Genomic DNA, 14,178 nt, shown 5'->3' on the forward strand with positions numbered 1-14,178 from the left:
AAACTGTAGTGATCCACTCTGGAACGAAATTACCACAGAGGCAAGAAATGAAACGTTTAACAGAAGATAATTAAAAAAAAAAAATTATGACTTGCCATTTTTTCCTGCTCATTTGTCTTAACTTCAATTTAATGATTAAAAATACTCAAATAATAATACGGAAGTTTTTTGTGAATGAAAAATATTCAGTACTTCCTGCTTCTCTTTCAAAAAGGACTGTATATAAAACACGTAGCAAGACCATAAGACTACAAATTTTTAAAGACTACAACAACCCCCCCCCATTTCATAAAGGCAACCTACCAAATGAAGGAAAAAAAGGGCATAAAACCAATTAAAAAATGTGTAAATACCTTCACAAGTAAATTTGAGTAATATTATATCAGTATTATATACCCTAAATGCCTTTCTCTCACCCCAATTTATTATGCAGTCTGACTTAAACCAAACCAGAGCACATGCTGAGGAAAAGAACATTAAGCGCAAGATATTCTTCTTGCAGAAAATAATATATCTTACAACAGAGACTCTGTATAAAAGAAAACAAGAAACAAACCCAGCCACAAGCACTGAAGAGCCAACAGAGGGAATATTTGCCTTTGTGCACTTATCTGGATTTGTAGATGTTTGTGAGGAGGCACATTTTCCCCCAATTTAAAATGAAATATAAGTAGCTTAAAATGAGGCTGGTGATGACAGTAGGAAATCACAACAGATATTTATCTCTGTGATCAAATGGAGCAGGCAAGGGATGGAAAGAACAATCTGTACTTGTAATCCCCTTGACTAGGATCCCCTCCAGACACAGCTGGGTTGCCTTCTTATCACATAGGGGGTGAGATTCGCTACCACAGATTCAGATTAGAAACCTCCATTCAGTCCTCTGAGACAGAACAGCATCAAAACTAGGAACTGACAGTAAAGATCCTTATTCTACCTTTAAACTGTTAAGAAATGAGGGCAGTACTTACTGGGAAGAAAATGAGAGAATAACTTAAGTTTCCGCAGCAAGTTAACCAACAGAAGAATTCTGTTCGTGACTTGATGAAGATGCCCCAAGCTGAAAGTCACTGCGAGGTAGAGAAGCTTCTAATAGTGTTGTTATTCTATCTACCCTACACGTACAAACTTTTCGAAATCAAAAGTGCCATCAATTTTTCACATTCATTTAATCATTTTCATAAGGAATAATTTATTTAAAAAAAACTAGAGAGAAATAATTAAGTAGTAGTTACCCTCATCTAGTACAAAGCACTATCTGTAGTCTTTAGTTTCTTGCAGATCAGTCGCATGTCTGAAATGCAGGTTTATTGAATTGTTCAAGTATATCTTTGAAATGTCAAAAAGTAACTACTTATGAAGAGGCCCTAATACAATCATCTTATGTTCTCTCCAACTAAAGTTTGCTGCCACAGTCAGGCTAATTACTTGTCAAAGCCTCTTGATCATATTAAATACGGAAAAAACCTCACAACAAAAGACACATAAAACAAAAATTGTGAATTGGTCCTATCCAAACTGCAAGGAACAATAAATCAAAGGGATGTTTAATAAAAAAATAAGAAACAAGCCACCTTTCAAAATGCAAATGGGTAGGTTCTGAGAATACATTTAATTATTCATCGTGCATACAGTTTGAAAAACGTTAATAAAAATTTAAGAGAACTGCTGCCTGACTGTTTTTAACGAGAACTGTAAACTTGCTTAGATGCAGGGGAGCACCAATTAAAGTTTGATAGATTGAGCAGTCTTTTGGCACCCACTGGCTGCAGGTATTCCCTTTAGCCCCATAAAACACTGACGTGGTGCCACTGGTTGGTAAGCTTGCAAGATCAAAGACGTCACATGGGACTTAAAGGGGGTTCTGGGAGATATGCGTTGATACTGTTTCTCTCTCTCTTTTTTTAAAATATCAATGTCAATTTGCAGTTGCTTGATTCCATTTAGCTTTAAAATGAACTTACAGAAATGCGGAGGGAGATAGACCTATGAAAGCATGAATGAAACCATGAACAACCTAACATCTCCAAGTAGAAGCGCTCCAAGACAAGAGAGCAAAAGGGCCTACCCAAACCCCACCGACAACTGCTGCTGCTGAAGTAAAGCCTTTGGTCAAAACTATTAAGTCTGAACACCATCTACACACAGAGGCAGGTGGGTTCCAGACTCTCTTTACAGCTCTGGAAACTACTCTAAATTAACTAAATCCATATCAAAACATGAATCATGAGGATATGACTTCACACAGGCACACACAAAAGTTTGTACACTGCTTGGAAAACAAAGTATACAAGTTTTTCAGGTTCATACTCAGAAGATGACTTTCAGCTGAGTGATAAGACTCTCTTTCCAAGCTTGTTTTTTTTTCTCTCCAAATGCAAGAGCTGATAGCTGCAAGCCCAGCATAAACAACTAATATCAGAAAATATGGCATATAATGGAACACCCCTTAGAAAGAGGACTGAACCAGAAGTAATTTGTGACTGGTCACTTCAGTTACATTAAGTGCAACACAGCTCTTATCTCCCCTTTATACAGGCACAGGACAAAAATAATGATCTGGTCTTAAAAAAATGTTGAAGTACTTCAGTGAGGTTCAGCACAACCTGGTCATGCAGCTGAGGGTGTGAGGTTAGCACAGGATTAGGAGCTGAGGCTGTTAAACACCTCACAAGACAGCTTTTATATAACAAGGCATCCCTTCACCACCAAGTATCAGCTTGTCTGCAACCCCAACCAGCTGTTCAAAATCTTTGTTTGACACATGCACACATAACCAGACCTGTCACAAGTCTCACAGATTACAAATCTCTCTCTTCACCTTGCTAGCATGAGATGGCTCTGGGACAACACAATGCAGTCATAACTCTTTTTTAGGAAGAGGAAAAAAGTAACTTAGCCCTCTTCCACAAGATCACCTCTTTCTTTCTAAATTCAACCTAAACTAAGCAGCCCAGAAACACAGTGAAAGGGCTCTTAAGCACTACCCTTATTGCCTTCTGTATTTCATATGCGTTTTGCATTTATGGGTAATGAAATGATGGGTTCTACCTGTTTTTCTGTCAAGTAATTCCAGAACTTACCACACCTTTAAAAGTTCAAATGTACATATTCAAGTAAGCAAAACAGCTGCAGATCAGTATTATAAAAAACAAATGGGTTTTACCTTCCTTTGTGAGGTCTTCCTCTCTCTGGCACACCTGCAGATGTCCTCCGGTTCACAGTGGAATAATCAGGATCCAGTTCATATCCTTCATCATCTACTCCAAGGCTGCGGTTATCATCTTCCAGTCCATAGGGCTCTGGCTGGAAGCGTTCTGGCTGGGAACGGTTCAAGTCAACGTTGCTACCCACTGGCACCTGAGGCTGGGCAACAGGACCATAGTTATCCCTTCTGCTTGGCAAAGTGAAGCTACCATCATCTGGCCTGTAACTGTTTCCTGGCACATAGGCATAGCGAGGACGGTAGTTGACACCACGAGACAAGCTGCCGTAGTTATCAGATAAATCTCCATAACCATCATGACCAATATAAGGGCGATACTGGCCTTCATGGCTTTCAGGGTAAGAATCGTTGTAGTTGTTGTAAGATCTGGTTAACGTGGATGATGCTTGTGGTGTGATGTACCGCTCTCCATTCTTCATGTACCTTCTGTCTATTGAATCTGTGTAGCTGCCCATGGGAGACGAGCCATCCATTGATGGCAGGCCATCAGGCCCAAGTGGCACCTGACGCACTGTTCTGGTGGTGACTGTTTTGACCATTTTAGTAACCTGTGAAGAAGCAGTGAATAAATATGTTAATTTTCTCCTTGCTGCACAATGTGATGAGACATACAGGGAGCTAAAACAGTAAAATGGGGAGAGAGCATCACAAAGCATACTACATGCCTGTTGAATGGAAGCACTAGTGTACTCATGAGTTCACCTATTAGGTTTAGGATTTAATAGTGGGAAAATATTTCCATAGAAAGCTGAAAAGACAGGTCACAGAGCCAGAGTTAAGTGCACCCTGTAGCTCCTACTACCAAATCAAAACCACTGCAGCCATGTGACAATGCATGGAAGCAGTGAGAAGTCATCACACCAGTTCAAATTTGCCCAAAATATTTTCAGGAGGCATCTTTCCTAGAGCAGACTTTACAATGTTGAGGAGCCACAGCTTATCCTCCCACAATTCGCATAAATACCACATCACATTCTCTAGTTTGACAAAAATACAGTTATATGCTTCTGCCTGATCTGGATCAAGTTTGTACCACCGTGTAACTTGACGGAGCTCAAATTTGGCAGTAACATTTAGGGAACCACAATCTCAAACAGAAAAGTTTTGGGCTTCAAGCTTTTAGACAGCACAACTGCTTTCTCTTTTAAGATATACTTAACATCTGACCATCACCATACAAGCCCAGCAGGTAGTTGTTGTCATTCTATTATTTTGGTGACTAACAAATTTGCAATAACGAACACTAGCACCACACAGCTTTTGCAACTGCAACTACCCTAAACATACTGGACTAGACAAGCTTGTTTAAAACATTAAAGAAAAATCTGTACACAAATACATCTTTATCTTTTCTTCCTATAAATCACATTTCATTTCAACACAGATAGAATTAGACTATTTCACATAAGTGACAAAAACTGGAAATGGTTAAGTGTCCAGAGGGCACTTGTGTTCAGGGTTTCTCGCTAAAGGGTAAGAACAAAGACTCCTCAAGAGTTTCCAAGAACACTCTGCCTTCATAGGAAAGGTCTGGTAATGTGCATAAAACAGTACTGGACAAAAGCCACTACTATTTACAAACTAGCAAAGGACTTTCTGTTTTGGTTGGTATCTGGGGTCCATCAAGTTCTGTACTGTCGTCAGAGTGACCAGCAAAAGCTCTTTTGGGGAACATACAAAGTCCAGCGGAAGCCAATCTATCCTTGGTTACCTTAACGCTAATAAAGTTACTTTAACCTATAAAAAGTTACCCTAACCCTAGTAAATGATTTCAGCCCTTTGTAAAAAAAAAAGCCAACCAAGCAACAAAACAACACACCCACAAACATGAGAGGGAGAATCAATCCACCAGAGAGTATTACACACGGGGAGAAGAACACAAACCAAAATTGTTAAGAGGTATTTTGGGTTTCTAAAGTATTACAGAGGTAAATAAGCACCAGTAAATGCCACTTTTCTTCATGTAAGCTGCAGAATGAAACGTGTAGATCAAGAGAAACAGTAACTATAACATGTATTCCTGGATTGCTCAGTAGTTCTGAAGTCCAAATAGGTATTTTGACCTATAGCCTCTGATTTCAACATTTAGATTGGCACCAGATCAGCCAAGCTGCTGCTAAAACAAAATAATTAAGAGTACACCTCTTGAAGCGGCTCCAGAGATGTCCTCTAGCCAGATGTTTTCACACAGAAACCCCAAATAGAAAAAATTCACCCAAACAGCATTTCTTTTCCTAAAGACATCTGTGAGCAAATGATACTTCAGCCTAATGAAGTAATGAAATCCTGCAAGACTGAAAACAGCACAAATGGCTCTCCACCAACAGCATAATTAAACAGCATCACAATGCTGAATAAAGCATAGCCAGGTACCAACATGACCTTAGTATCTAATCTGGGCCAGAGCTGAAAGAATTTTCCTCTTTAACCCAAAGGGATTTCCTTGGCAATTAAGCATCAGGAAAGATGCCAGCTTCCAGGCCTCCAAATCTTCTCCCCCCCCATTTTTAAAGTACACACTTTAATAACTAAAAGAAAGGAAACTAGAAGCTAAACATTTATTTCATGACATAGAATGCAACAGCAGTTTTTGCTTATTACCTGCGCACAATACTTCTACTTTCCATCAGCATGACTACCATCATGGCACTTATAAAACTAGACAGCATTTAGAGAAGAAGAGCAGCTGATGTAGTTTACAGTAACTCTTTGTAAAATGGATATACACAAGGCAACACAGCTCAGTATTCTCCTACTGAAGTCTGAAACGATAGTTTTATTCAAAGAGTATGTTCGTAAGTGATCTTCTAAGAGTAGAAACAGCAACATTTCTCAGGCCTGAAATACATGAGTTTTGCAAAGCAATGACAAAACTGGGCTCAAAGTGCTGGGCCTTTGCATTCTTCAACTTGGGAACCAGTAATGGGAATAACAGGAAGTAAGGTAGCAATTCAACAATTTGATGAATCAGAAACTGATACTTTCACCCAGGAAGGAACAAAGAGGCAGCTTTCTAGATGCCAAGAGCAGCACTCGCATAACCTCACAAAGCCCTTTCTTTCAGAACTATTCAACGTGAGCCAGATAATTTAAATCTAACTCTGAGTTTTGCTTTTGAAGACATATGTTGCCATGCATGCATAGTTTGTCATGTGTCATTTTTCATAAAGTTGTCAAGATCAAACAATGCAAGATACCCAATATACCACATCTGGCTGCAGCAATAGCATGAAAGAAGGAACAAGCTTTGATCTGCAGGATCCTTGGACAAAGGCTTTGCAGAGAAGGCATCGCTGCTGTATGTCTTCATCCAGCATTCCTAATGCCAGTTCTGGACTCTTGCTCATTTTTGACTATTTAATTTGTATTGCAGAATCATTGTTATTGTCAAACAGGATGAGGTAACAACGCAGAAACGTTACAGCAAGGACAACTGCCTACCAATATTCAGTACATGTACACAAAAAAGAAAGCAGAATTTCAGAACACTTTAAAAAAATCAATTCCTAGACAATTTGTGACCTACCAGTTACACTTAATGAGTACCATGCTCTGGTACTCTACAGAGTATTTAGAGATATATTTTTTTAATACGACCAACACAGAATGCAGGTGATCAATTTGCTATTTTTTTCCCCAATTTGCCTTATTTTCCTGTCTTCAAGACTAGCATAGACAAGTTTTCAATGGCTGTGGCCACTCAAAAAGACACACTTAGCATCAGCCAGCACATATAAGAACAAGTTTACAATGTTAGCACAGCTTCACCTCTATTATTTTCTGAATGCTGCCCCTATTAACCAGTGGAAAGAATCAGGACAATCAAAACTCCCTTGTCAGACACATAAAAAGGAACATTTCACTCAAGCATTAAAGTAAACATTTCTCATAGCATAAAAGCATTCAATAATGCTAAAGGTGTTATGGTGTGGCAATCAAACCAAGGCTTTTTATATTTTGAGAGAGGGGGAATATTTGCACTCATGCCTCATTTGTCAGGGGTAGGCATCGAGATAGAAGATTCATCATGTGATAAACAGACTTTGTTGCCTACAGGCCAATAAAGGGAAGCTTTTTGGAAGCAATTAGCCAGCACACAGAGAAAGGTCCATTTATTAGGTTTCCAAGCAAAAAAAACCCAACCACCACAACACCAACAAACCAAACATCTTTATTTCAGGAAATCCAGCTCAAGGGAATGTTTCATTTCTATCTCTTAAAAGAACACAGGCAGTCTTGAGCAGCTGACAGCACAGTAATCTTCTCCCCCAGCATTTTTGTGATTTTCTTAATACTGATACATTAGCCAGAGAGAATGAAGCTATTCCAAATGGAAGTCCCAGCAGACTGTCTTATCTGAGACACACCTGATCCTCCAGATGCACCCAATCATGAGAAAGATTTATTAGCATGAACTCCTCACAACAGATATGCTCTAATGAAAAATTTAGGGATAAATGTTACTTTGAGCAAGTGTAATTTGACTTCCTCTGTTTATTTTCCATCTCTAAAGAAAACCAGTTTAAACGGGTTTTTAGCCAAATTACAAATCAAAGGTGCTCAATTGTTTCAATGCTACAGTCTCAGAGTATCAGACAAAAGCTTCAGATTACTTCCCTATGAGGATGTTGCCTAAGTATGCCTAAAATAAATTTTTCAATTCTTTATTCCCTATAAACTGTATCAAGGTTTCAACCCCAGTAAAAAAAGTTCCAACATACCAACTTATTCAGGCCCTCTGCAACCAAAATCCTATGAAACTGCAAGTTAGTGCTTTCATTGCTGCTTCCCCCACCCCAGAATATAAAGTTTACTGACCTTACCATTGTTCTCCCCTCCCAGATAGCAATTATTTTGTTAAATAATTCCTCTGCAGGCCCCATGATAATGTTTCACTAATTCTGTTTCCAGAAATATATTTGCCAACAGAACACAAAGGAAATAATCACACATTTGAAGCATCTTCTGTATTTTTCTGTCCCTCATCGTTCTATTTGTCTTGAAGGATGGGAGAACAAACATGAAAATATCCAATAATTGGACTTACTGGATGCATGTGCAGATGGTACAAGTAGATCCTTCAAAGTGCACAGTGCTCAGACACAAGAGGAGGAGAGACAATACTGAGATTTCAGTTGAAGTAGGCTATCATGGTCAAATGAAGTTATCTTAAACAGTACCTACAATTTTGCCTTCCATTTTGTTACTGAGGTTGGTTTTGTTCTGCCCCCCCCCCCCCCCTTTTGGGGGGGGGATAGATTAAGTACATTATAAAAGCTGACAGGGCTAAAAATTTTGTTGAAACTATGTCATAAACCAAAAAACAGATGAGAGGGAATGTATGAGGATAAAAGCATTCTGAAAAAGCATTTCTGAGAGCTCATTTTTGAACTACGGACTGTAAAAATTAATCAGCCCAAGCAGGTTGAAGCTATTACCTTTCTATTAAATGCTGTGTAAGAACTTGCCCCGTAGGTTTTCAAAACAACAGCTCCAATTTCTCCCCTTCAATTTCAAGCTTAACATTTCACATTTTGAAAAGGCCCTCAACTACGGCTGAAATCCATTCCTGCTCTATTAGCCAACTCCCTTGAATTTTCTGCAAAGTTTCGAAAAACTGCATCTTGGGGTACCTGGCACCACCACAACCAAAGAGTTTCAGTCACAAGCACTTTCACATCGCTGGTGCTAGGAAATGGGAGCAGCAGTTAATCACTGTTGGGAAAGATCTGGCCTTGCTGAGTACTAGAAAGCACAAGGCAAATGGATGGACTACAAATTAAACAACTTTGTATACAGATTGATTTCACAGTTTGTTATCATAAAACATTATTTTCAATGAATTAAAGTGACCTAAATCTCTCCAATCTTTCAGCATTTCAAAGATAAAAGGTGCCTGAAGAAAGAAAAAAGCAAACATTAACATAAGCACACACACATCTAATTTGCTTTACTGAGTTCTCTTGAGCCACTTGCAAACAGGCTCCCTTTAACACATGGCAGTGTTCTAGCCAACAGGCAAGAAGTGGTAGTCTCTCCCCTAGGTGAGTTTCACTGTTCTAGCGTGATAGGTATTTGGCTTCCTATAAAGTTGAAATGCAGTATTATCTGCTACATCTTTTGTGCGAATGTAATGTAGGGACTTTAGTATAGGACTAAGAGAATAACAGTTTGGGGAAAATTACTCAGAGGTATCTCATTTTGAAAAGGCAGATGTTGTCTATTTAAAATATGTCAAATATTAAATTCTATTTATGCCTTCTTTCTGCATCACTGCTACAGGCATCTTCAAAGATGTGGGGAAAAGCATAGCAAAACTGTCAATGCTTCTAGATTAAGGTTGTTTACTTAATACAATATTGAAGATAATAACCTCTATAAATTGTGTTTTTGAAACAACAGGGGAAGGGGCAATAAAGGCACAGTGGCATACAGGAGCATTCATATTTATAGCTTTTGCTGTAATTTTCTCTGTAAGGCTCTCAAAAATATAATAGTATGACCTATGAAAGCACTATGATGATACTTATTAGAAGTGATAGTAAGTTGATGCCAATTAATTCCAGGACACTTAACTCATGCTACTAAACCCCAGTGACAACAGTTTTCATTTTCATGTTCTCTACCAAAACAAAAAGCAAGTTGAAGACCAAAGTGATTAAAAAAAATTATAAAATCTGACCTCAGATTCATATCTAAATCTATGCCATATTATCACAGCAAGGAAAAGTCAAAACAAAACCATTTCAGAGATGACAACCACCTCAGCAAAGTCAGAGCACCTGTTCTGACAGAGTTAGGGCTAAGCCAACCCCATGTGTGTTTTGACATTTCAGAACTACTTTTCTCAACAAATGGATTTTTTTTGCTAATTATTTTTTTAAGAGTTGGTCTTTTTAGCTATGAAATACTAGGAAACACCTCCAGATAGTATGTAAGTTGAAGTCAATGGCATTATTTGAAACAACATAAATGCAGAGCAAGACAGCTATGCACCCTCTGCCCATTCTGGACACACTTCAGTGCCTGGAATGAACTACAGTAACAGAAGCAAGCCTTGCTCTTTCAAATGGAACAGCAGCTCTAGGGTTGCTATTTTTTCAATTTTCTTTTCCCATATGCAGATACAATGCCTGTTTTGGAGCTGCCACTGTCCTTTTTTGTGGGAAGATGGAAAAATAGCAGGTACACCACACAGGAGAAAAATCACACCTTTTACGCTATGACAAACATGCAGCTTTATCAGTGGCATGACTATTTCAGACAAACTATTTCATTCCATGTGGTCCCGTTATCTAGGGACCGTCGCACAGCCTCTCCTCTATTTTTACAGTCATAGCTATTGTTTTATTCCCTTGCATAGCTGCACTTACAGTCTCCTAAAACTATGCACTACTATTAGTGCATATAAAAAGGTGTCCATCACCACTGTAATTTTATCACTTCCTTCCTGTAAATAGTTGTTATCGCTGCTACTAGAAAGAAAGCAGTATTTCTTTCAAGTAAGTCACAAACTAAATACATTAGATTATTTGAAGAGCTAATAAAAATGTGGAAGTTTTTGTTTGTCTTTATTTTTAAGACCTTCCTCTCTTTCCAACAATGAAAAAATAGGCCAGTTGTATTTATCTTCTAAGTAATTGCAACAAATTTTAAACCAGGTAACTCAGTTTGTAGTAATGTGTGCAGGCCGACTGACCTCAAGAAATCAACATTCATTACTCCAACCTGAGGATCTGATATCCTGAATAGATATCTTAGAGGACTGCAATTCTGGAATGCCAGTAAAAACACTGATTTATGTGGCGATCTCTGTTCAACTCCTTTTAACACAGGAAGAGTTGTAAAGTCTCTTTTTTTAATCAGTGCTGTTAAGTTTTAAAAAACAGAGTCGCCCTCAATCTTTCACAAGACCAAAATCTAACAAAGATTTCAGCTCAACTTCCAAGACTCAAATGACAAGGCGTATTAATGTTCCAGTGGTACCAGAAAGCTAGCAAGGCAGCCATGAATATACAGCACCTGCTGAACAGAGACTGCACAATTATCTTACACCAGGGAGCAAAAAGACATCAGGAAAATTAGAACATATGCAACACCTGTAATCCAGCTGAACCTGAGGTACAGGTCACTTGAGAATACACCCAGCTTTCCTCATGCACCAGGAGTAAAATTCCATTCACAAGATTACTGCATTACTTAAATGCTATGGTGTTATTTAAATAGGATGTTTCTTGTTCTAAAGGACAAATGCATAATCACATATTGTTATTACAGATCGTAACTAATTTGAAGACATATTTCCAAGCACATTTTCCTCAGCTGCAAAAGTAATTTACTCCAAGCCCTACCAACTCATCTAATTCTTGTATCATTGTATGTGTTTGCAGGGCAATGCTGTGAACTGTTTCAGTAAAATAAAGTGAATCTTAGAAGAATAAACAGTCTGGGAAGGGGTTTTAGTGTTTTTGTTTGGTTAACATGGATAATTTCTACTGTTCAGTTTACAGCTCCATGAACAGCTGTATCAGCACAGCTGATAGGGAGCAAATTAGACATAGAGGCAATACTGAAAAAGCCCTGGACTCAGCTTTGCTGGCAAATAGAACATTCAAAATCACCAAGGATCACAATAGCATGATTGTCATCACTCATGCTACTCCCTGCTATTTTTATTTTGTGATTAGGTGGTATTTTGCCATTTTCCTCATTGGTTATTAACCTCTCACCTTGGTTTCAGTTCTCCTTGTGGTTCCATCTTCAGAAGTGACAATAGACACATGGGAAGTGGGAGTGCCTGGATCTTCCTCCACAGTAACTGTCTCTTCCACCATTTCTTGAGGCTCTTGCATCATTGCTATTGATGTCTGGTTACTGGGGCTTTGCTCCTAAAGAAGAAGGTAGAAAAATTTAACTTTTCACTTCTACCATCATGTCATAACTATTCTACTGATTTCAGATTTTTCAATTGAAAAACACATTTTACCCAACACCTTGCAAGTAGAGATTCAGAGAAAGAAGTATTGACTGTCTCAAAAAAGCATGCTGCAACTATGCTGGTATGACTGGGCTCAGCTCAGTAAATGGAAGTCATATGAAGCATCTATCAAGGCATCTTCATATTTATAGGCAACCTACTACAGACTAACAGACTACTACCTTATATTTACACCTGCTTTAAGCTTTCCCTTCAATGCCCAGTGTAGAAGTGGAATTTTTGTCCGTAAAAACATTTATTCAGTTCCGCAGTGAACAGGACCATTGGCTTTCAGAGCAGTTAATCTTGCACACCATTAAAAGTTTATTTCCATTTGATAAAATATACTCAGTTGCAGACTACAGAAGGCTATAAAACGTCAAGACCTACTATTAAACTGACACCTTTCTCAAACCGTCCAAAGCAATGATAATTTAAAAAAATGGATAGCTAGAGATTAATAGCTGAATTATGTGAAATGCTACCCTTCTGACATCTTCCCTTCACTAAGTCCATAAGATCTAACTGGCTATAAGCTTATTTAAAATTTGTAACAGATAGACAACATAAAAAAACCCTAAACAGGAAAAAAGTAGATCAAAGGCTCGTTCTTGCAGGGCTACTGCCCAAATAGAACGCTTCTGCTTCTCACCAGCACTAATGTCTGAACTTTCCTTTTTCTTACACAATTGTGTGTCTCAGCACAGAAACTGGAGAAGCCCCCCTTTGGTAGATGAATACATTTCAGAAGTTTCACAGCAAGTGACCAATAAAGAACTGGCTTACCTACTGAGAAATAAGACTTTTCCCCAGCATTTTGAAACCTCAACTATGTAAAATGAAATGACAGACTGTTCATTTCATTATAAGCCCTGAAGGCATCGGGCTACACAGGCCTCAAAGCCAAAGCAGGGCTTCTATTTGCACATCTTGTCAAACAGGCACATAAAGAACATCCTTTATTAAGGAATATATATACACACACACACACAAATATACACACACAGACACACTGATAAAAAATATTATTATTAAAAAAAAAAAAGGAAAGGAATGACACAGAGACCTAAATTGCAAAGTGAACACGCTTCCCCTAAAGAAAACACTGTAGGCAAGTTCAGTATACCTTTTCACATCACAGGAAAACAAAGTGATTGGGATGAAGCCGTTGCCATGCAGGAGGTGAGTGTAATTACATAAAGGTTTAAACCTTCTTTGCCTGTGAGCAGCTTCATCACCAGGGAACTACAACATTTAATTTTGTAACATTTCATTTAGAAAAATTGCATTTCATCCCAAAGATGAACTTTGGATTGCCCCTTTTGCTGTACCATGTTTTGTGCAAGCCCTGAAGAACAGTATCCTTCCGAGGGACCTTATGCTGTTAAGACGGAGCAGGGTACTGAGGTCTCATTAAGCTCCACAGTGAAAAGTGTAATTTAATCCTTGCATGATCTATCATTTCCTTTGAAACACGCTGAAATGCCCCTGTTTAGTTTCCTTTACTTACAGCTGTATTCTGACATTCTGGAACTTGGACTTCAATAAGGAAGCCGCTTTCATTTTCAGATAAGCGCTAATATTAACCAAGACTATGACAATAAACCTCCGGCAATCATCTCAGTCAAAATGCAGCATGGACAGCCTTCAAAGATAACACATGCTGGACTACCAGAGGTGATATAAGCAGGCACTACTTCCATTTCTATTGAGACCACAGAATAACTCAGGCTACAGGCTCAAACAATGAGACAAAGGCTTCTGAAATCCTAGAGAAAATCACTCCTTCCAGTCTGTAGTACATAATTGTTATGGCCAATAACATATACACACCAAATCCTTTATGGTAAGGTTCAGATGTCACTTTGTGTCTTCTGCCCACAGCTTCAGAAGGGAAACTAGCTCCTGGGACAAATATATTAACCCCTTTGAAGATGCTATATTCTAACTGCAGCTCCCTTTTCCCCACCCCACA

General features: G+C 38.5%; 1 protein-coding gene across 2 annotated transcripts in view; it reads right to left on the reverse strand.

The window, feature by feature from the left end:
- Positions 1-14,178, reverse strand: part of ARVCF (armadillo repeat gene deleted in velocardiofacial syndrome) — a 169,037-nt gene that overhangs the window by 82,082 nt on the left and 72,777 nt on the right. For both annotated transcript variants that reach the window (XM_010581676.1, XM_010581675.1), the window contains exons 2-3: positions 11,956-12,114; positions 3,167-3,774 (exon numbers count right to left, since the gene is read on the reverse strand). In XM_010581676.1, the coding sequence (XP_010579978.1) occupies positions 3,167-3,774; positions 11,956-12,114 (767 nt within the window). The remainder of the gene's footprint in view (positions 1-3,166; positions 3,775-11,955; positions 12,115-14,178) is intronic.

Source organism: Haliaeetus leucocephalus, unplaced genomic scaffold (genome assembly GCF_000737465.1).
Source record: "Haliaeetus leucocephalus isolate CR32 unplaced genomic scaffold, Haliaeetus_leucocephalus-4.0 Scaffold802, whole genome shotgun sequence".
Classification (NCBI taxonomy): Eukaryota; Metazoa; Chordata; class Aves; order Accipitriformes; family Accipitridae; genus Haliaeetus; species Haliaeetus leucocephalus.